The sequence below is a fragment of the Fulmarus glacialis genome, unplaced genomic scaffold (assembly GCF_000690835.1).
Source record: "Fulmarus glacialis isolate BGI_N327 unplaced genomic scaffold, ASM69083v1 scaffold11196, whole genome shotgun sequence".
NCBI classification, from domain to species: domain Eukaryota; kingdom Metazoa; phylum Chordata; class Aves; order Procellariiformes; family Procellariidae; genus Fulmarus; species Fulmarus glacialis.
This window is the reverse complement of record NW_009217495.1, coordinates 13,505-38,524: the sequence shown is the minus strand read 5'-3', so window position 1 is coordinate 38,524 and position 25,020 is coordinate 13,505. Positions and strand designations below refer to the sequence as shown.

The 25,020-nt window shown below is 36.2% G+C and overlaps 1 protein-coding gene across 1 annotated transcript in view; it reads right to left on the bottom strand.

Annotated features, from left to right (window-relative positions):
• RNGTT (RNA guanylyltransferase and 5'-phosphatase) overlaps window positions 1-25,020 on the bottom strand; it is a gene marked incomplete at its 3' end in the record, with an annotated part of 48,424 nt that overhangs the window by 16,844 nt on the left and 6,560 nt on the right. The window contains exons 2-7 of the mRNA XM_009579696.1: window positions 24,717-24,820; window positions 24,497-24,585; window positions 20,911-20,986; window positions 17,475-17,724; window positions 10,777-10,886; window positions 9,854-9,955 (exon numbers count right to left, since the gene is read on the bottom strand). Coding sequence (XP_009577991.1) covers window positions 9,854-9,955; window positions 10,777-10,886; window positions 17,475-17,724; window positions 20,911-20,986; window positions 24,497-24,585; window positions 24,717-24,820 — 731 coding nt within the window. The remainder of the gene's footprint in view (window positions 1-9,853; window positions 9,956-10,776; window positions 10,887-17,474; window positions 17,725-20,910; window positions 20,987-24,496; window positions 24,586-24,716; window positions 24,821-25,020) is intronic.

Genomic DNA, 25,020 nt, shown 5'->3' with positions numbered 1-25,020 from the left:
CAGCAAAGTGATATGGATGTGCCTTAGCAATAAATGAATAAATACACCACCACCACCACCCCACCCCCCAGGCCCCCCTCCAAAAAAAAAAAACCACCACCCCAAGCCACCCACTCCAAATGCAGCATTAAGATAAAAACCAATTTCAACCTAGCCCAACAGCTGTGAAACTAACAGACCTGGTCTATAATATACATCTCTAAATAATACCGCCTTGTGGGAACTTCTTAGGAGTAACAATATTTATACCCAATAGTTCCAGATATTACTCTAACACTTTATGACACTCTGTGCTGCCTCATTTGACCTACAGTCTCTCAATCAAGAGAGACGCCTCCTGGTTCATAATCGATACAGTTAAACAGAATCGATGAGTTACCTGGTGATGAGTCCATGAGTCTGGCTACCAAAATCTGACAACTCCTTTTCTGCTGTCAGTCAGGTCTGCTAGCCAAAGTCTAGGCATCCTCTCATTCCCTGTTCAATAGGTAAAAACGGAGAAAAGGACAACGTGCCCTTCGACAGCATGTCAACAGGTGGAGATGATGAGGCCACCTTGTGCTACAGCTTCTTCACCCTGAGCTCAAGGTCTTTATCTTGAGATAGGGGACACGCTAACTATGCTGAAAGTGCCCTCAATCCTACCTCAACTTATCGAAGTTTTATTTTTGCACTTTCAAATAAAAACTCAAGTAAGCATACAATATTCATGGGTTCTAATGCTGTGGGAAACAGGCTGATATCAGCCTTGTAATCCTAAATTTATTGCCCAACACAACTATAAGTGATAATTATTAAGATGTAGAGTGTGCAAAGACTCACATCTTAGCTACTAAGCCCAACTTTCTAGTCTCAAAACACATCATTCCTGCCTCCCCATCCCATCTTCTCTTCCGCTCCTACCTAAACACACAAAATAAAACCATGAATTAAGGATCTGCTTTTTTAGAAAATTAAGAGGAATGTTGTTTAGAGTGCTTAACATCTATGAATTGCTCTTTTCAGCAATCATTAGAAAGGCAGTTTATACATTATAATCCAGAATCATATATGTGACCTTTACATACTTTTGCAGAAGCTTGACATTATATTATCATTACACACTTAAAAGCTAAACTGCAGGTTCCTAACAACTGATTAGCACTGTAGTCTATAAAAGCTATTTATAGCTTTTAATCTTGACTGGAAGGGGGAAAAAAGCTTTATTACAATCGTTTCAATAACTTTCACAACTTCAATTTCCAGCCAAAATACATGCTATCTCCAATTAAGTATATTATTCAAAATAAAGTCAGTGAAATAAATCCCACGTGGATTCCAGACTCATCCTAAATCACGGTTCTTCCAGCAGAACTACAGAACAAGTTTAAAAATGGGCGAGCTTGTTTTGTCTTAAAGGATTAGTTAAAATAATTATAAAGAAGGACCATGAGGGACTATGCCCTGAAAACAAAAACTGCATTTCCTTTCCAAAGACTTTAAAAATGTAGCATGCAAAAGAGTGCAGAGTTAGGAACAGGGAAATAGCAACAGTTACTTTACCCTTTTAACTAAGGTTTTTGTTCCAAGTCTTCTCTTTAAATACCATCCCATTTTGACAGTTTCATTGGAATAATAGAAAAACTCTTAAAACTACTACTCTGAGATATTCAGTGAAATAATAACAAATGTCTGAAGAGTAGCTGTCCTACACACACGAATGATCTATAATTAGCACTCAACAGCTGAGGCTTTGGCCATCGCCGATAGTTACATAAGCACAGGATTTGAATAAAGATCATTTAACTTGGAATCAAACCACTTGAGTTAAACTCAGTTGTTCACAAAACCTGTCACTGCTATAAAAAAATCCGCTTGGCCCTGAAAAGTCTGTTTGGTACATGTCCAAACCCCTAAATATTTCTGTCCTTTAAAATTTCAGACCACAGAAACACGCCCCAACCACAAAGGAAGGGATACACAGCATTACCAACCAATGGTGCAAAACTGATAAATATTTAAGTCTATTTTTTAAGGTAAGTGGGGAGAGAAAGAAGGGAAAGTAATGGAAGGTGTGGTTTAAAAGCACCCAGATGATTCTTGTGTGGGTTCTTCACCCCATCCTATCATTAGGAAGCAAATGCTCCTTCCTCACCCCAAATCATAAACGTGTATAACCCTAAACATGATTAAATGACAAGACACTCAAAACACAATATATAATAATTCACTTATTCGCTAGCCATCTAGGGTCAGAAGGTAAGGTGCCCAGAAAGGGCATATTCATACCTTGATAAAAGCTCTTTACTCACAAATGTTTTCCAGTGATTAAAAGCCCTAAACTTTCCTACTAGCACCATTTCCGAAGCCATCTGTCAAACCTCAACATCCTACATTTTTGTCCCCCTCCTCTAAACTAGGAAAGAATCTACTAACAATTGTGTAAACCTCCACTTCAGGCATTTTCCACTACTGGGCATAAAATTCCACATCCATGACAATCTGGTCATGTCATTTGTACCAATCTGAAAACTAATCTATGGCTTCTTTCTCATTCCCAACAGAGTCTCCTTCAAGTTCAACTCTACATTAATATCTTTGCTCCCAGGAGACAATCTTTCCATTCTCTAGATCTGCTTTCACGACAAGCTGGTCTCTTGTTCTTAATAATGTGTTCTCAAATGCATAGATTTGTTTTTTAATTGGATTAGCACTACGCTCCAATCTTCTCTGTCCTCCTTCATTCTCGTTACTATCCCAACTTTCTCTCTAACCTCCTCCTGTCTCTCAGGGATAATAGTTTTTCCATGAACCCATTCAACTACCTCTTCTTTAACCCTTCGCAGACAGGCTACCATTTTTCTTCATTGCCACCTAATTTTGGGCTAGTTTCTTTTACCTCTTAACTTCTGAAACAAAAAAACTGTTTCTCAGTTTTGTCCGTTTTTTTTAGAGCTGTTCTTTAGCAATGATCACGTTTTCACAAGTTACTCTTGTCACAAATGACTTTTGGATAACTTTTCGTATTAGGAATCTGCAATTTCTCAGTTATGCATGTAAGCTTCATCTCATCATGTAAAGGATCAGAGAATAGGGGGAAAAAAGAGTATTTAGTCAAGCAAATTCAGGGAGAAACTTTTACCTCGTCTTCATTACATTTAATAACATGCAGGAAAAGTTATCTTAAAACACACCCAGTAGACTTCCTTCAGGTAATGGTCACAAACATGTTTCTGAAGAGGCTGCAACTGCCAATAATTTTAAAGTTCTTAACAAAAATAGAAATTTTCTTCAATTTGTACAAAAAGGTAAACTAAAGAAACCTGGGAAGCTATCAAAAAGTTTGATAATATAGTAATTTACATGCTTTGGATAAATCAAAATTATTCAATTGATAAACACAATCCAAAAATTTGGCCACCAGTTTTATCATACAGTTAAGTGTAGTTTTACTATTTTTATTTTGTATTATGATACCAACAAAATGAGAATTATTTAGGCAACAGGCCTTTTTTCTAAAATGTAATTTGCTAATCATGAAAAAAATAACTAACTTCAGAGATGTTCCTAACTCTTTTGTAACAAACACCTTTTAGACAATTAGCAGCAATTCTCAAAGAGCTGTTTTACATTCTGTACCTACTTGTTCGCATTTAGATATCTGCAAGCCATCAAATTTGCATGAATATTTTTCAAATATAATAGCCTTTGGCAAGAACTACCTGTTCTGCATTTTTTTAAATAGCTGCCTTACCATAATTGAACAGCCATAGTATTATGATCATATTTATTATTTTTTACTAAAACTGCATGTGTACAGATGTGAAAAATAAGAAGGTACTCATACAAATGTAGGAAAATAACTTACGCCCCTTAATAGCTTGCATTTAGTTCAGGTCACATTTTACCATTATAAAACCTAGTCCTGTTTGATTGTATTAATTTGAATTATTCCACAGACATTTTAAAGCTTTTTAATATTCTTAGTGGTAACAGTCTTTTTTTCAAAACTAGTGTCTCATTACTTTACCAACCCTACTCCTGTCTGAACATTCAGCTCCACTCATTAGAACAAACATCTGCTACAAACAGTATTAATGAGATAGATATCAAGGGATACAGCAAGCCGCTAACCACCTGGGTTAATCACTTTACAGTACAAAGTTGATAATAGAGAGTCATACAGTATGCCTTGAACATATTGTTACAATTATTTCATTCAGAGAGCAACTACTATTTCAGAAACACAGTACTAGAAAATTGGATACATTTGTAAAGCTGTACATACCTTGTAGCTACTGTTAACACACAACATATATTTCATCTCAACAAAGCCAAAAGGCATGATCTTAGTAGTGGGAAATTTGCCCTTTGGATTTCTGTGTGTTATGAATAGATTAACATTAAAATTATTTTTAAGACACCAGAGGTTTGACAACTGTTCCAATAAATATACAGGATAGAATTCACACCAAACCAGTCAGAATAGTTGCAGACTTAAGTGATTTTTTTTTTTTTATAATAATAATTTAAAGCAATATGATTTTAGAGGTGTTTTTCCCCAAAATTGAGTGAGTTGCATATAATATTTACATACACACAAATAGCTGGCACAAAGGAAATATTTTTCCAAAGAGAACCAATGCTAAGTGAGCTTCAAAGCTCTTCTAATTTAAAGGTCATTTGTCTAAACCTGAGACACAAATGTACACATCTTTACACACAGGCATTTATGAACAGGAGGGGAGAAGTATTTTTTCACACCACGTTTCCCTTTGGAGTGAACATGCTCCAGAAGGAAAGCTGGAGCGAGAACAAGGAGATGTGCCTTGCTGATGCTCATGGACTAAGGACTTTGGAAACCAGGTACAGAACAAGCAAGACCACGGTGTAGGCACAAACTCTGCGAATCAGGGCAGACTAAGCAAGGGTAAGTCAAAAGATTTTGAACTCAGGGCTCCAAGAGAATGGAGAAGGATAAGTTTTGACCCAAACCAGACTCAGAACCCACACATTTACAAAAGTGCGTAAAATACTACTCCAGTAAATTTCCCCAAAGTATTTTATAGAATCACTGTCAAATAATTTAACTAATCCATTTCACATTATTTAGTCAACACAAGATGATAAACAATGCTCTTTCATTTAGGGAATTACTTTCTTTTTTTAAAAAATCATGGGTGGAAAATATAACAATACTAAGAAAGCAAGAAAACACGCACTGTTCTACCACTGAAAAACAAACAAACAAAAAACCCACCAACAACCCAGTTCTGAAACCAGAAGGGTGAAAGTTCAGCACCAGTTGAAATCTAGGAATAGCAAATACCTTTGGAGAAAAGTAAAAGTCCTCAATGAAATGACTGACACTACATGTCACTTAAGACAATCTACAAATAAAGGCTTCAGCCATGAATCCTCTAGAGAAAACTACTGCTGCAGGAATAAAATGCAGGTATTTAAAAATGGTGAAATTTAAGAAGTTTGGCTAAATTCAGCAAACATTGCTATTAACTGCAATAAGAGTGTTTTATTTAAGTGAGAAAGTACAATATAAAGTTATTAGTTAAGCATCTGCTTTTCTGTAAGTCCAATCAGGTCGATGAAACAGCAGTGCTTTTTTAAGCAAAGAGAGAAAACAAAACAAAACAAAAGTATGCAAGCCAAATAATACTGTGGTAGGCAAATCCTAGACTGCTGCATCTAAACCACACTTAAATAGAATAGCTTCAGAGATATTTCATGACAGGGGTTTCATCTCCAGATAAAGTAAGCAGGGGATCCAAAAATGGATCTCCACTAACTGATGTCTTAATATTAAATTCAGGAAGGTCACGCCTGTCAACACAAGCATTCAGAATAATTAATGAAAATCTGCTTAATTGCATATGGAGTCCAGATCGTTGGAGAACAACAAAATAATTAGAAGCATGTCCAATGTAAAAACTGCCATAGTCATTTTTCATTGTTGATTAGGGTAGCTATCATGCACAGTGTCTACATGTCCAAATAATAGCTCAGGTTTTCATCTTTAATCTCTCTTTCACAACATTCCTTCAGCTGAATTTCATTAACACTGTATCTTTGTAGCACCATTTTCTTTTCTGAATATACCTATCAGTCTGCGTATCTCCATAACCAACTACAAGTTATTATGTTTTGAGAAAATTTAAAAGAACAATTTCGTTCCCTCAGTTTTATTCTTCATCCATTCTGTTTTGTCACCATTCTAGAACTCTAAAAACACAGGGTAGAATGTCCAAAATACTGAAAATTCCTACAAGAAATTACATGTGCATTTTAATTTCTTTCACAAAAGGCAGTCTTCCAGGTGCACTACTATTTTCTATATAATTATTCTAGTATTCAGAATGTATGCATCCTGTACATTTGAGTAAGAAAATAAGAATATTCCATAAGACTTCAATTTTCAAAATGAGTAACATAAGTAACAAAGAGACTCTTCAAATTGAAAATACAAACAAAAAAAGAAATGTGGAAAAACAGCTTACAACCCTACAGAATAGCACTAATTGTAGTTTTACAGCATCTTAGTATTTGTTCTAAGACATACTAATCTGTATTAGCTAATGACCCACGGTTTGGAACAGATTATTCTTCAGTGGCAATGCACTAAAGACACTGCAGATGAAGCAATTTTATCCTTTAATATTAAATGGCCTTCTGCAAAGAAATTATTTTTAAAACAGAATTATTTTCTGCTATTACTACTTCTTGAAGCAATAGGTTTAAATTATACAAAAACATTTTCATAAACTGTCTTTAACACATAATAAAATACCAGTGTAAACCAATCCCTAAAACAAAGGCTTCCTGAAGGACTAAGCTGTGAAAAAAGGCAAGGATTACCAATAGCTGAGCTGCACAGGACATTAATACTTTGTAAACATATTTTCACAGTTATACAAGTTATGTCCATGGGCAATATATCTGGAATGTGGATTAAAAGCATAATCCACATCTGGCTCTTGGCGCGGTCAGGTTAAGTTGGCTGAGTTTACTTGTTTAGGCTCAGCAGCTTTTGAATGAACTGTACTGCCCTGAGAATAAGCCTGGATCTCCCAACACCATGTTTCTGTAACCTCGCACCCTGAGAACACCTGCATCGCATTACCCAAGTGCTTGGGCATACAGCCAGCCAATGTTAATAAGCCAAATATTCCCACACATTTCTTAATGCTTGGATGCCATATGAGTGCAAGCTTACTTTGTATTTTCACACCATGCTTTGCCCAAGCTAATAAACCCTTGAAGTACAAAATCCACAGATGAGAGACACCTGAAGAGCTTTTTCTATAGGAGACAGCCTAGTTCTGGCTGTATTGTGCTGAATCCTGACTGACTCCATGTGGAGCTGCTTGGTAATTCTCATAAGACACCCAATTCCCCATATTTTCCAGGCTTTTCATTATCTAGGATATTCTGTTCTATTACTAAAGATAACAAAACTAACAAAATAAAGAACGCAGGAAAAACTTTAGAAGACAGCCTACACTGCTTGTTTCTTGAGTATCAAAACTTTACTTTGTTGTCTCAGCACATGGAAAGGAGAATGCTTTCCAATGCACTGATAAAACAAAACTTCTTTTGCCCATATTTATACACAAAACCAGTATTTTAATTTCACCGGTCTGAAAACAAAAATTCTTACCTCCTGTTTTTGAAAGCATATATTTCATCCACACTGATGCGTTCTAACTTGTACATGTGTGAACACTAAACTCTTTTGCTAGTCTAAAGCACCATGCACAAAGGAGCATAACAGTCCTCCTTGTACCGTCTGTACATTCATTTTAATCGCACTTTTTCTGATCAAGTCAAAGCAGGTTAAAAATCTATTCATCTGCTCTTAGTGAATAAAAACTAAAGTCATTCCACTTAGTATAGATTACAATTGCTTAAATACTACTGTATGTAAAGAACACCTTTTAGAAATAAAAATCAAGCTATTGAAATGAATGAGACGTATCACACAATTTAAATTCTTCCTGTTACTGAGACACTATTGACTATGATGTAAGAAATTACATTATTAATTACCTCAAGATAGAGCCCACAACAAAAAGGAAGATTGTGATCTGAATGCTATGAGTAGCTGTCGTGGTTTAACGCCAGTCGGCAACCAAGCACCACACAGCCGCTCACTCACCCTCCCCCCACGGTGGGATGGGGGAGAGAATCTGAAGAGCAAAAGTAAGAAAACTTGTGGGTTGAGATAAGAACAGTTTAATGATTGAAATAAGATAAAATAAAAAATTGTAATGAAAAGGAAAACAACAACAAGAAAGAAACAAAACCCAGGAAAAACAAGTGATGCAACCGCTCACCACCGGCCAACCAACGCCCTGCCAGTCTCTGAGCAGTTATCGCTGTCCCCCAACTACCTCCCCCCCGTTTATATACTGAGCTTGAAGTCATATGGTACAGAAAATCCCTTTGGCCAGTTTGGGTCAGCTGTCCTGGCTATGCTCCCTCCCAGCTTCTTGTGCCCCTCCTCGCTGTGAGAGCATGGGAAGCTTGAAAAGTCCTTCACTTAGTATAAGGACTGCTTACCAACAACTAAAACATCAGTGCGTTACCACATTATTCTCATGCTAAATCCAAAACACAGCACTATACCAGCTACCAGAAGGAAAACTTAACTCTATCCCAGCCGAAACCAGGACAGTAGCATAGGCTAAAACCATTTCCATTAATATCTGGGATTCTTGATTTTAGTTTTGAAACTAGAAATACTGAAGAAAAACAGAAGGTTTAGAAAATCAATCCCCCCTGAGGATGATTTCAAAAGCTCAAGAAAATGGTTGTAATTTCACAAATGTTCCAACCTATAAAAAATATTCAGTCCTATGAAAGTAAGTATGATTTTGGAGGTTTGGAATTTTACTCAAGAAAGATTTGTTTGTATGAAGGGCCACAGTACCTCTTTGCAAGAGTACAAGGAAATGGGGCATCTAACGTTTGGGGTTTTATTTCAATGTGAGTAGCAAATACTTTCTACACCTCATCCAAGCTGCTGGGTGTAGAGCCAAGAGACCCTGTGTGACGTGGCTTTTTTATACGAGACAAAGCAACGAAAGGATACCCAATGATACTAGAGGCACATGTTTAGACAACTGAGTTTCATGCAGTTGAGACCGATGCATAACCAGTTACAATCAGAGAAAAAAGTGTTTTGCCATTCTGTATTTGATGATGTATGGTGTTTCTTTTACTTTGAAATGCTAGCATGAGAATACTGGAGAAATTAAATACAAGGATGCATTTCAAACCTGAAATAACAACACTGAAGAGGTTCAACACATCAATCCAATCAGGTTGTAGTCTGTTATAAAACAAAGTCACCCCTACAATGCATGGAAGAGAACTGGTGAGGGAAGACGAAACTATTGACTCTTTGGCTGACCAGAACTACAAGTTTGAACAAAGGATCACAGTACAAATAAAAAAACCCTGTGAAATTTCTAATAATAGCCAGCTTCTGAAGGATCAACTAGAAGTTTTAATTCAGCTTTTATAAACAAATTCTTTAGCTTAACAAACTCTTACTGTTATCTAAGATTATTCTAAGACCTTGGTGGCAAGTCTTGGCTGACAGAAAGGCAAGGGGTATGGAGAAGAATAAAAGTACATACATTTAACAGTCAGTCTGCAGAACAGCTGCTAAAAAGAAACTTGGCCACAAACTTCAGCAAATGTTGGGTACCAAGACAGCAAAAAAATTAACCTCTGGAGTCAGTTTTGTTGTTAGAATATGCTTTGTCCTTTGTACAAGCGAATTCACTTTCCTGGGAAAATACAAACTGTCTACCCAATTTACTGGGTGTTTCTTTTTCATTTAAAATGAACTTACCGAGTGCCGTCTGCTTTCCAGCTAACTTTGTATGGCTTCTGCTCCAAAAATTTAATATTTTGCTTGTCCATGGAAACAGGCTGTGCTCCAGGGAATCCAGACCTAAAAAAAAAGAACCGTGTTTATTAATGTTCTGCAATAAATAGTCACACAAGGCAATGCGTTTTTTACATTAGACTGAAGTCACACCTTGTACCAGACTTGCTGCAAGGTTAACTTTGAGTTAGAACATCTTCTTCAATAAGGTATTTTGCAAGAGGAATCCAATGCTTATCTGATAAGAACAAGGGTATTTGTTTATGAAAAAGCACTAAATTATGTGGAACTTCAAAGTTTTAACTCTGGAGGAAGAGATATTTGAATTCAAAATTACAAGCACTAGAAGAAGTACAAGCACCAGCAAGTTAGGAAGCACTGTGGGCAACTCCCTGGATCATCAGCTTTGGAAAGGAGCAGTTCAGAATCTGAGACATTAAAATCAACATTCTCATTAACACTGGACACAAATCAAAGTTGGCTATAAAAACGAGTATTGTACCTCAATACTGAAGTGTAATAGCCGTTCTATAAATAAGTCCACTGCTAGAGCAAGCACTAAATTTTACACAAATACATGGACTAGACTACGTCTGGAATTTGTACAGCAACAATTCATCTGAAAACATTTTGTTATCTCAATGAAAAAGCAGTTCTAGAATCTTGTTCCTTAGTATCAACAGTTGATCATTCCGTCTCATAGTACAATGCAAGATCCTCATCTGTTTCAATGTTGAGTGTTTTTAAGGCTCTTTTTTTTTAAGCAATCCATCAAAAAATAGTCACCTTTTTTCATTTTTACAATGAGCTGTTTCCTTCTGCAAAACTAGATACGTAACACTTATTTCTAGATAGTATAAATAAACAAGTCGTAAATGTTCTCATACCCTTCCCATCCACAGAACTGCTGACATTTTTGCTGTATTCCTCCTAACTTTGGTTGTGTCGTCACCTGGGTCACACATTTAACTGTTATTCCTTCCAAGAAAATTGCACCCTAAATAAAAAAAAAATTAAGAATTAGTATTTAAGCCTTCATAAAAGCAGATCAGAACATGTCAATACAAGATTAAGTCTGTTTTTACAAGTTGACCCTCACGAGCAATACTAGCTTAAATATTCCTTAAAGATTTACCCCCAAATACTGAGATATATCAGCTGAGCTTTGCCAGTAAAGTCACTGGTGAGCCATATTACGAACCCAGGAACTGAAATGAGTTATTTGTGGGGGAAAAAATAAAATAATAATTAAAAATAAAAAAATTAAAAGTACCTAAATGGTACGGGATAGGCACTGTTTAGGTAGTACTCTCAAGAAAGTTCCCACGCCAAGGTACAGCATCGGTCTGACTCATTATTTTTCATTTGTAACTAAAATGCTTTTATTTAAAAAGAAAGAAGTATCAAGTATTTAGTAGTAAATTGGTCACATATGGAATTTGCAGGGATCAAATTAATTAACTTCAGTACACAAAATATTCTATAACAATAAGGTTGTGCACAACATCTATTTGTGGATGAGAATTTGAACCTAAGCAGTATTTTAAGCCTGGAGCAAACCACTGTACATTAAAGGTCACAAAACTCCTTCTGGCAGAAGCCTTTGTGACACCTCTTAAGTATGCCAAAAAGTATGGCCTCAAAATAAGTAAACTGGAAACTAAGGATAAAATAGACGTATGAAATGTTAAATGAAATTTTTTAATACATAAATAGTATTTCTAGACCAACAATTCCGTGCTTTCCTTGACTCGTGGAAAGTAAGAGCTGTTCACTAACAGTAGAGATATAATATGTGAGACAAACATAAGTAGCTTGGTAATTAGTAAACTAAAGTAACTGGAAAACATCTTTAGACACGAGGTTTTTGGTGGTTTGTTTTTTTTTTAAACAAAAATCTCAGCAGATGAAGACATTAAGTCCTACTTTTCTCCCTCAAAATCTTTGAGATGCATGTTTTCAATTAAATATGTTAATTTTATCAGACCTAGATGGTAATTCCAGTACAAGAAGTTCAATTACATGGATTTCATCTCCACCTGGATGATCTACCATGTTATATGTCTCAAAACCTAAACTTACACTGTAGGGAAAACAACTGAAAGAATGAAGGGACTTATGCAGCAGCAAACTTAAAGGGTTCTCAAAATATTTCTGTAAAAATATCCTTGCATAATTTTATTCTCAATCTAAACCAGGTTACTAAAGTGGAGGTGCTATCCTGAATGCCACAGTAAAAGCCTAAGTAGAGCTCAATAAAAAAATACCAAAAATAAAACTCTAAAATAACTTGTATATTCCAGAAAAAGTTTGATGCTGAGTGGAATAAAAACAAATTCTGTGCAACGGAATACATTAAAGCCATCAGGTCTACAAAGCTACATAATTAAAGATTTCTATAAAGATCCCAAATCGACCAAACTTATTTCAACAGCATCTCAAATAAATTCTCAATGCAGACTAAGAAGATCAAAGCATGAAGTTTCACCTGTTGAGCTATGAAGATGCAAATGAAGATGCAAGTACTTCATAACTATTCTCTAAAATGCTTGAAACTTGTCTGAACAAATCTAGCTGCATATCACTGATGAAAGGAGCCTTTTTGCTCCCTTCCCCTTCCACACACCATGGCACTCATCTGTTCTACTCTTGAGCAAGTATAGGAACTAAGTTGGCAAAAATAACATCATAAATTAGTAATTTTCTGCCAAATTAGTATCCTAAACTAGCTCACCATAAGACGAGTCAGCACTAGTGCCAGCACAAGGGAAACAGAAGGAACACAAGGAGCGCATGAAAAGCAGGACCGCAGTTTTCAGTACAGCCTGCATTTAGTTAATATTGGCTCAATTGCATCACCAAATCGTACTCTGAGAGCAGCACATCCTAAAGAAATACGCTAGTTCATAACCTTAATTACCTTAAGCTCCACAGACTTTTGGCACATCACTTATCCTATATTATTTATGTGGGTACCAGCAGGTGCAACAGCACACAGGTGACTGGACGAGGGAGGCAGACAGCTACACATGCCTGGCCAGTATGTTGTCTGAATTCTGAGTAAGTGGTTAAGAGCACCATGAAATAAAGGAAGATGGTTGTGCCTTGTTTCTCAGAATAATGGCAGAGTGCAACAGCAGTACGACCACTAAAATTAAAGCAAAAGGCAGACAACAGGAAAGATTTTCCGGAAAAACAGAAGTCCCAAACATGAAATTGGTGCCTACCATTTGTAAGTGTTTCTTGCAGATGATCAGCCTCAAGTATACTCAACTAGCTAACGCACAGCACTACGAAAACAAGGTGAGTCACTTGGATATCTGTGCTTTGCTAACTCAGCACTCCAGGTTTCATGAGAACATTTCCTTGAAGGTGCCAAAACAAAGCCAGATCCATGCACCTTCTGCGCCACTGTTGAGCTAACAAGCCTCCATGGAATCAGGACCCTGGAGAACATGATGCAAAGATGCCAGAACACTCAGCTCAGCAGGAGCGCCTCAGGTCCTCAGCGCTGCCACTAAGCCAAGAGTTATAAGCCCTAATGGATCCAAGGTACCTATATGCACTTAGTATCTACACTTTGCACAACTTTCACACCATCAGTACTAATCAAGCTTTCTCCACTTGCCACCGTACCCTTCCACCCATCACTTCAGCTGAAGGAGAAGTGGCAATGTGTATCATCTTGTGTTGGTCCAGATCCGAAACATGATCTGGAGGAGTGGGTGAGTGGGAACAGCCCCAAATACACACCTCCCTGACCCTAGTGGTTATCACCAGGCCTGGGTGATAGCCACCTTCAGCTACTCAGACTTGACTGAGTGCCAATATGCTCAGAGACTGCCTTCCAGAGGACAAGAAACATTCCAAAACATGTCAGGAAGAGAGAGAGTCCGCATCTTCTAGAAGAGAGGGAGAGCCAGGGAGTTACACTAATCAGCTTAGATTTAATGCCTAGAAATACAGGACCAGATCACAAGAACTGCCTCTAGGCATGTAAAAGCAAAAAAGATACAACAAAATCATACTGACTGTTACTCAGTAACAATGGTGTTCAACTAATCATTTGGTTTTGATAATGAAACAGGCTTCACAGAATTGGGAGAAGCAGGAAATATCACATGTTTTGATGCTGGCTTTTGTCTTGTCTTTTGTTTGCTTGCCTTGTTCTCATAGAGGAACTCAGAAAACATGGGGTAGATGTAACTTCTACAAAACAGAAGAGCAACCTGTTTCAAAACCAGGTTCAGAGGAGTTAGTGTTTCACTAACAAAACAGAAGAATATATTGAGGAGGATCTGTGGGGTCAGCTTTAGGTATAAGAAAATTAATTTCTTTTCCCTAAATTTCCTATTAGCATATTCTTATTCCTGTGACATCTGTGAATTTAGTAACAGGGATACAGACTGTGATGGTATCTTAAGAATTCGGTGTTATCTTTAATTTTAAGAATAGGCTGGAAAAAACACTGTGCAATTCAGTATAAACAAAGTTCTACACTTAATAAGGAATAAGCAATTATAAAAACAAACACTGGTAGATAATTTGAGAAAAAGATACGGAGGCAGCAAGAGACCAAAAGCTGAATTAGTATTATTCTGTCTTGTAAAAGGCAATTATATTGAGATATATAAACAGAAGTATTAGCCTTAAGACACATGAAATTAATTCCTCCCTATTAAGCAGTAGGATGACCTCAACTAGAGGCTTATGTTCAATTATACGCACCACAGTCTCCGAAAACCTTGAGTCAACATGACAGAATACAAAGAATGACAAGAATGGTCAGAAGTGTAAAAAATACGGACTACAGGGAAAAAGTGAACAAATTGGCATTTTACATGGAGAAACAGAAGGCTAAAAGGAAATGAAACCCGTATTCAAGTACAGAAAATGCTGCTGCAAAATCAGAAAATCATCTTTTTCCCATATCCATCAAGACGCCTGTGGGTAGAATAAGTACAGGGGTTAAACTTTGGCAAAAAAAAGTAGGTTAGGCAGAAAAAAAACCAAAGTCACTAGTATTCAGAATCAATGTACTTTTATAGTTAAATAACAAATACTACCCTCACTAACTATGTCAACCATGAGGTTTAATGGTTTCCCTCTGTCTCGCAAATGACCACAAGACACCTGCACTCAAAATCATGAAGAAAATCATTAACAGCTACCATCTCTTCCAGACTGTTTGAGATGTAACCATCCATTTTAGAAGCATTACGTATTACACCCTGTAATGCCTGTGAAATACGCAGCTTACACAGGACTAGAACAAATGGCATTCCTTAATAAACAATAAAAGATCTGGTTGACCCATGAAAAGTTTGAAGGTTCTGGCTCAGAATTATAACTTTTTGTCCTATTTGCAAAATGAAGTATTTTTTTCCTGAAGATTTATTTTCCTGAAGTGAGATTCTAAGTGTCAGTTAATAATTTTGCTTCCATGCTACAATCATTATGGCATGCATTGACAAAGTCAAAACGCGTTTGGATTTCCTGTGTAGCATCTGAGACTACAGCAAACAGATTTGCTGTTACCTCTCAACTACATTCGGATGATGACAAAGGAAACTGTAATGGCATTATGTTCTAATGGTTCCCACAGTTTCTGTAGTGTAGAAAAAAAAACGCTGTCAAACCTTTTTGACATCAAAATATGGACGTTTTAGTGAAAGGTGCTGCAGTAAAGTTTCTCACATCCAAGATGGAATTTCTGAAAGGGACAGCATGCTAACTTCACTTCGCAGGCTAGCTGGGCAGCTGCTTCTGACTATTCATTATCCCAGCGAGATGCCTGAGAGGTGCCTCCTCCTCTACCCCTAACCTTTTCTTCTGTCCCCACAAAGATTTGGGTCAAAATGAAAACATTTCAAACAGCAATATCGCCACAGCCACCTCTAGTTTGACACTGTCTACCCCTAGGTGTTTAGAGAAACAGTCAAATTAGAAGGCTGAAAACATCTCCTGCAGGAAATCAACATAATGCTGAAAATTTAGCCCTTTAGACAGTAAAATAAGAAAATCTGAGCAAGAGGTATTTACCTGATAATCATTCCCCCTGTAGATCGCATATTTACAGGGAATCACAAATAGATTGTATCCATTTCTACTGAGTTAAGAAGCAGTCCAATCTGCCAGCCAAGAACCATGGTAAAGAATTCTCCCCGTTCTTCCTCTTCATGTCAAAGAATGTTCCTCCAGAGCTGCAAAACTGAATTATACGAATATGCATATTAACTAGATGATTCTTTCTTTCATAAATTTTCTAACTCATAATTAACTTTTAGTTATTAATATGCTTATTCGTATAATTTAGCTTCCAGCTTTCAAAAAACTATGGTGGCAGACAAGAAAAAGCCTGGGAAGCCAGTATCATGACTCCTGTTAAACAGACCAGTTTAGTTTTATACTTGCTGAAAAGAAGCTGTCATTGGACCTCACCATCACACCTCATTTGCTAATGCATCAAAAGGTGAGTCAAAAAATTAGTTTTGAGGTTCCAGCCCAAATAAATTTTTTTATATATCAATGTTTTATTGCAAGGCTAATGGAGATAGTGGCCATATCCCTGAATATATTTTTACTATGGATTTTTACAGTGTGGGCTTTTTATTCCAGCTGATGGACTATTTGAAAATTTTCAAAGTTGATCTTGCTTCTTTGGACTAGATTTTGTATTCCTTTCAGGCTAACTTCTTCCATACTCCATCTGTAAACCATGTTGAGCAGCTGCAGTAACAACAAAATGCATTTTTGCAGTGTATTTCATATGAGGATTTCCAAGTATTCGCAAACAAACACACCTCAGCACGCAAGTAAAATAATTCAGTATTATGTAAAAAGAACTGAATCTATTTTTGCACTCAGCAACATTCTCCCCTACTTTATCTGCAAATAAAAAAAAAGAGTCAGGAATTTGGAAAGAACTGAGTCATTTAGTCTTCAGATGATACAAGTATATTCTTTGCACTTGAGTATTAGTTCCGTACTGTGGTAACTACAGTAACTTATTTCATCAGAATTATGCAGATGTATGTCAAAATAATCACAATAAGTGATCAGCCATATTTCTTACCATTAAACAGTTAAAACAGCTTTGAGGAAAATACAATTTCAAAGCTGCCTTTTAAACTCATACTGCTTTTTGCTAATCCAATTCTCAATCCTCCCGAATTTCCAAAAGTAAGAATATTTACCAAAACAAGCACTGAATTTAAAAAATTCTGAATTTCATACCATGACTACAAAAAAATAAGTAAAAACTATTTACGCACACACCCCATAACATTTCACCTTACTATCTCAACTCAAACTTTAAAAAAAAATTGTTATATTAGAAAAATTTTAAGTAATTTTTACAACTGGAATAGTTGAGGTGTTGAATGTTAAAGTTCAAGGTTCATATAGGAAACATAAGAAAGCTTGCAATGAATCTACCAGTTTTTCCTGGTTAGAGACAATACTACCAGTCCTCATTTGCAAGAGCACTGACACTTGTATAGCGTATATTATGTAGTAACTGATGACTATGAGTTTATGAAATTAAGTTTAGCAATTAGAATATTAAGTTCTTAATCAAAAATACCAGTTTTAGGCGTTCTTTTCTCCTCTTGCCAAAGGAAGAGCTTGATGATCCAGGTTCTGATTCTTGGCCTCCTGTTTTACCATTATCATCGTCCTCCTCTTCATCTTCATCAAAGCACCATTCTGGTAGCTCAGGTGGTGATGGTGCATCATCTTCATCTCCATAACGACGAAATAATTCCTTCAAATAGTCACCTTTATAAATACCTGGTGGTCTAGCCTGAGCAAAAGTAGCCACAGCAGCCTCAATACTGTCAAATAAAAATTGAAAATTACTCTGGATGCTTAATTTACATGTTTTAGTCATGTTCTGCCTTACCAAACGTAAGATTTTTTGAGACTGAGAATTAAAACAAATTCCAAACTGGTAATAGCAAAAACATTCATTATATTTGAAACATCATGCTCATATCAGCCTGGCAACAGTTGCTCTTGCACAAGATTCTGCATAATTAATATGCACTGCGTATGTTCTCAGAAGTAACTGCAGCTTGCACTGCTTCACCTCCTTATTGTAGCCAATAGTGGTCTGCCCATCACCTAGGTAAAACTCTTAATATTGCTACAAAAAAGGAATGGGTGACATGTAGCTGAGTACTTAAAGACTGAATGAAGACAAAAAAGACCAAAGAAAAAGATGAACAATCTTAATGAAGAAAAATGCAAGTGCTGAAGATCAAACATGGCTACTTTTTTCTCCCTAAGAATCCTCTTTCTTTTCATTAGAGGTTTTGCCATCACACTGGAAAAAAGCATCCTAATCTTTTGAAATTACTTCTCTTTCCAGAAGTTTCTCATAAAAACCTGTAATTCAGAAGCCTTCCACTATGCAGCTAACGCTTAATCTTAAGTGCGTTAGTAAACTGGAGACTGGATCACAAAAAAATTAGAAACCAAAACTGACAGTCATACACCTTTACTAGCCAACTGGAAAGCACTCAAAAATATACAACAGCGAGCACAGCACAAGGGTTTTATTGTTGCCATTATCAGAGATCCTATGAAAATGTTTAACAGAAAACACTGGACATAATTCTGTCTTCAATTGATCATGGCTGCGTAGAGCAGTAATGCTCCATGGATCAACATTTAGAAACCTTGCTAACTAAAAGAGAGGAGAAATCACAAAAGGTACATGCCCCTGTTAGGCTTCTTGACAAGCACATATCTTAAAGCTGGAACAAAAGCACATATTACATGCTGTGAAAATAATTTTTTTCAGATAAGAAAATAGCCTGCCACTGGAACAAGGAAAACATATAGCTAAAATGGAACAAAGAATTTAAATACAAAAGGCATTTTTTTGTCTGATCTGTACAGTATGGGAAGGAGCCTAAGAACTTTATGAGGCAAATTTCCTAGAATAGACAGAAACACTTCCTAAGAACCAATAAGTTTGGTTCTCTCTTCTGATCTTTGGTAAGAGTAGAAAACAAAATATTTTCCAGAGTGAGACTATCAGATGGTCGGTCATCAGATCTCACAAATGACAGTTTAAGAATGTGAGTTATTTAGAAGGAGCTTTCTTCCCCATTCGGTTTTCCAAGACTCCTAATTTCTTCCTCAGAAGACATTTTTTATTTTGGTATCTTTCTTAAATTGTTTCACATCTTCTGTAATCAATGCCATTGGAAGGACAAAACAAACCAGAAGGGATAGGGCCTGAAAGATGCTCAAATTTGTCTCTCATGATATTAGAACAACTCTATACTGTTCTGGAATAGATGGCAGTGAAAGCCAAAAGAGACAGCACAGATTTCAAGCACAGAAACCTAGCTGAAAGAAAACATATTTCCAAGTTCTAGAAACACAGCAGTCTTTTGGAAAAATTAGTTGTGAAAAAAAGAATCAAGTAAGGTTTCTGCTCACTAGCTGGAGAGCTTTCAGTCTGGATGACCTTTCTTTAAACTAACTATAAAATACATCTCAGTATTCACGGTACATCAGCAGCGATCCTATATCATATGCTTAAGGAATGAATATGGATGGATTTTTCCATAAGGAAAATCTTACTTCCTCATCAGCAAATAACAGTGCCTTATTTTAAAGAATGATACAGCAAATTGGATTTATCTTGATACAATGCTTAACATTAACTACCACCTTGCCGAAATCCATTCTTTTGCTGTGGACATTTTTCCCTACCAGGTGATATCCAGGTATTCTGTTAAAAAAAATCTGACAGAGATGAACAAACTTGATACAATTAACTACCTGAATGAACTAAAAAAAAAAAAAAAAAGACATGGCTATGGCTATTAACTTTTAAGGCTTTTCCCACTGAGGTCTGAAAATAAAGTGAGGTTGCATAAAAGCAGGAGATTCAAGTGCATTTCCTCTTCAGAACAAAGGACCAATTCTGAGTCTAATTATTGCATGCTGCTTTTAAATTGTTAGATTAAAAGCATACAAATTTTCCAGTTCATAGGAACAATTAGAATCATACTATAAAGATATTTGTATCTGTGTCAGCTAAGATTCTGCCAAGATTCAGCCACCCACTACTAATGGTGTTCTGTCTCCATTACTCCAATGTCTTTATTCCAAGTTTACTGACAACAATGACCTAGTTCTTTGCAAACAGCTTGCACATACATGCTAAGCACCAAATAACTGTATGTCCAGTCATAATAAAATGCTCCAACAGGATTAGAATTTTCTTCACTTAAAGGACCATATAAGAAATATCATCAGAATGCTTAAGGGGCTTGTTAAGAAACATGCCTTGCACGGGACCCCATCAGCAAGGAAATAGTGTTTTGTTAATACTACCAAACGTGCAAAAGTCATGCCCACCAGCATGGTACAGGCAATTCTTTTTTTTACACTAATGTTATTTGAAAAAGGTCACTACTCTTTATGAAGGCACCAACATTTTTAAATCACAGAAAACCCAGGTGAGTCTGCATAGAAGCATGCTGTAGGCTTTAGTCAAACAACAAGCTAGACGCAAGGACTTTGTCTCCCGCCAACCCTTCAGAAGCAAGTATGTCACTCTGCTGTTGCTCTAGCTAATCTCTTCTCTTCAGAACCCAAAAACCCCAAAAAAGCCTATACATGCGAACCTACATGAAAAAGATGAAAAGGTAAGAGAAATAATCTTTCTGGCATCTCTGAACTCTACATTCTTACTCAAAATGTGGGACATGTCACAGGGAAGAGACACAATACAAAATATACACTCCTAAAAGCCCACACACAGCAGGTACAGCTAACTTTTGACCTACCGGACCTGGAAAGCTTGACTGAAACAGGCTAAGCTACCAAGGGATGATATGAATAATGTTAATATAGGTTGTTTGCTCAAGATTAGTAGGCAGTTTTAAAATAACAAAAAGTGAATACATTAGGATAGCTGTCAGGACAATGAGTGAAACATACTGAAGACACCTTTGGTCACTCTCCACAAAACCCTAGGAATTAACATTCAAAGTTACCTCCAGTCCAACTTCTCAACCAAAAAGGCACAGATCAGAAATCCAGTTCTATTGAAACCATGTGTGCAATGGACACCTAGACAAGACAAGACAAGGGCATATCATTTGCAAGCAGTTTTAACAAACATGCTTTAGTTTCACAAGTGTGGTTTTGGATCCTTCTACCTTCACCGGTAACATTAAAGAGTTCTTCTCCCTTCCCATCAAAGCAGCCCAGATCACATAAGCCTAAAAGCAATTTTTTTACATTCTTTCTGCAAATTATTAGCAACAAGAGTATAGGATACTTCAGTTTATCCCAACTCAAGAGCACCAACTTAATGCAACTGAAATATGGCTAATACAGGTAAGATTAAACTTATTTTTTATGACTGCTGAAATGCTTATCAGAAGACAATACAATCAAATTCAGTAATTGTGTTTTTAGTGGATTCAAGAAGCATGACATTCATTTCACATCATCAGGCAAAAAATAATATCCAGATTACCCTACCTCAAACTTGAAAGCGGTGTCAATGGACCACAATTCTATTTCAAATTTGCTATTGCCACGCTAAGACCAGACTTACTAATTTGGGAAAAAAACTACAAAAAGAAAACTATGCAACAGTATAATCACCTTGAATTACTTAGCTTTTCAATGTAAGAAAAAAAGAATTAAGTCTTCAGCCTCTATTTTACTGAATTCATCCCCCAGTGAAAGGAGGGGAAGAGTCAAATGCATTGGAACTTTTTTTTTCTCTCAAGGCAACAGCACCATCTAGTGATAAACAAACCAGTCTGAAAATCTGTGCTATTAAAAATGTCGTGAAGAATTCAGGCAAGATGTTGCATCTTCCTCATACTGCATTTTAAATTATAAATATCAGAGTATTAAAGTTTCCACTAACACCAAACGCAATTATTCTCAATATTAACATATTTTTCAGTTGTGACCATGAAGCAAGTCACTTAAGCTTTTATTGATTTCCTTGTTTCTCTACCATAGTTAGTAAAGTAAGTTCAGCAACAATTCACTTGATTGCTTATTCAGACAAAATGTGAACATCTATCTTTTTTACTATACGCTCGCCTACACTGGAAGTATTTTTTTTTTTTACTGGAGATCCAAAAAGTGCTATGAAGACAAGATTGATAAAACCTAGAAACTTTATGTGGGTAAACAGATATATATATCAACTGTATCAAGATCAGGTTTTGTGCCCACCCACCAAGCTTCCCTTCGTAATAAAGCAAGGCAAAAACTACTACGAATTTCTCGGATTCATCCATTCGAACCATTTAATAATATTAAAAACTATGTAACTTGCATCAGATGAAGTTAATTTTAGCTTCCTTATAGAATTTGTTCCCAGCAATCATTTCTCCTTTGTTTTCTGCTTAAGCAAAATTTTTGCATTTTGTTTCCTTAAGGTTGGCAGTCATACTCCAGTCCTTCAAGCTGCAAAAATAAAGTTTCCATCCTATATTGTTCTAGCTGAATAGAAAATTTTGTTCACTTATCATTCACATTTCAGTCTCTTTTCATATCTAATCTTGACACGGGAAATTGCACACAATTGCTATCAATAAGTCGTGCAGCTGTTACTGCTACCAAGAAGGTTAAGTCAATAATTTTATACACATGAGAAAGATAAGAAGCATCTCAGCAATGAGACCTTCCCGGCTTGGAAGGGAAAGATCACACAGGGTGCAGTACTACCACTGCTGCAGACTGCTTTCACTTTTGATAAAAACATCCTCCACACCAGTCCCTCTGATGCTCTGTCAGAGGAAACAAGTGTCCAGAACCAGAAACAATTTTTCAGTAATTCATGAAAGGGAAATGGAAATTCCCAACATTTCTTTTTCACTATGAAAGCCTAAACCACAGGTTATTTAAAAGCTTAGTCGCCACATTATTTTCTTCTTGACTCCTTCTAATTGACTTTTTTTTCCCATAGAGGTGAAACAATCTAAATAATGGAAGAACATTCCAAAATTCATAGAAGTCAAAAAGTTAGTGATTCAACACTAAAAATGGCATTTTAAAAATTGAAATGCCAGTTAAATGGGTCTGCTATTTATAGGATATCACCATGCTATCCATGCTCCATATAAATTGCTGACCATAAAAATATTTCAAGTTCTTAAATACTGTTGGAGGACCAACTGGAAGAACTGCAAAAGAGGATGAAAAATGAGGCGCTGCTAAATGAGAGTGAGTGGGATCAGTCATCAACAATATTTCAAGTTCTCATGCAAGTTCTGAAATATTGTTGATGACTGATCCCACCCACTCTCATTTAGCAGTTCCTCATTTTTCATATCACATACTTGCGTTACAGTTTAGAGAAGAAAACGTAGGTCTCAAATTAAAATTGCATGTGAAATAAAGAAATAAGAAAGTACCTAAAAGAAAATTATGTGGAAAAGTGTGTGCCCAAATTAAATCTCTCAAGCACTGGGAAAAAAAAAAAAAAGATTCTCAGTGGTATCCTGTGACAGGACAAGAAGCAATGGGTTCTAATTGAAATACAATAAATTCTGTTTAAACATAAGAAAAAAAAACCCCTGTATATTGTAAGCGTGAGCAAACACTGGAAGAGGTTGCCAGAAGATGTTGTGGAGTCCCCAGGCTTGGAGATGGTCAAAACCCAAATGGGCACAGTCCTGAGCAAGCTGCTTTAGCTGGCCTGCTCTAAGGAAGGGCAGCTGACTAGCTGATTTCCACAGGTCCCTTCCAACAACCTGAACTATTGTACAATTCTATGATTCTGTATGAATCCTAAACTGTATGAACATACCAGCTTAATTTACCAAGCTGTTATCAATGACACCTACACTAACAACTATTCCATGCACTCCTAAGTTGCACAAACATTCAGATTCAGGAAGGTCGCAGAATTATCATCAAAGAGGCTTGAGGACAATATCCATTCTGACTCTGGAAATTCAGCTGCAAAGTAATTTCTTGTCTCCAACAGTTTGCAGATAGAGTTCAATATTAATATGCTTAACTAGAAGCCACCCAAATTAAACCGAGAACTTATTTTGGTCTGGGTAAAAAAAAATTATCCTTAAGAACATTCAAATATTCACTGCGAGACAGTACACCACAGAAGAAAAACTTAGCCTGATATCCACTACCAGTTTCCAGCAATTAATCAGCTGTTTTGTGAGATTTGCTAAAGAATCTCTGATCATTCAGTTATCAAATATGACTTCAAGTAAGCCAGACCATCAAATGACAGAAACAATACTTAAGCAATGCATAACCTCCATTTGTATCAGCAGAAGTTACAAAAACACAATGCTAGTATCATGTATTTGTAAACAGTTCTTAAGACTGTATATTCTTCTGCATTAAGTTGATAGCTGTAATCAAATTGATGGATGCAGAAACATACCAGTTTCTGTAAAAAACAGAAACATAGTAGTTTCTGGAGTACAAGCAATCAAATCTACATATGCATAAACATTGTACTGAGGAAATTCCTTTGCTTTTAAGAATAAGAGACTTGCATTTATGAGTAAATATGAAATAAATTAACAGTAAAACTAATGATGGATATAAGATGGATATAATGGATAGAAGAAGACATACCTATAAGCTCTGAGGGATTCTTATCACTGAAGTGTTCACATACACGGATAAATGTTTCTGTATTCTCAGGTGTAGGACACTCACCATGCCTGAAAAACACAGGAACACACAGATTAGGAGACAGCTGGGGAAAAAGGAAGAGGAAAAAAAAAAACATTAATTACTTCAGTATGATCTTTGAAATTAAAAGCTAAATACTAAAAAAGTGCAGACAACTTACCCTTTACACTGGAGCTTTATATATTTAATCCCTTCTTTCTCTATATCATTCCTATCATAGAATCTAGTGGTGTTGGTCAAGTCTACCAGTAAACCCATTTTAACCTAAAACAAAAAAACAAAAAAAAAAACAAAAAAAAAAGTAAACTTAAATATGTGGTTCAAATATCAGTGCATAAATACTAAATGGCTAACAACATCCAAATTAAAAGCAATAGCAGGCTACAGTTGCAAGTTTAAAAATTCTTAAATACTGCATTTGTTCACAAAATCTGTATTTTACCACCATCACAGTCATCCGTGTT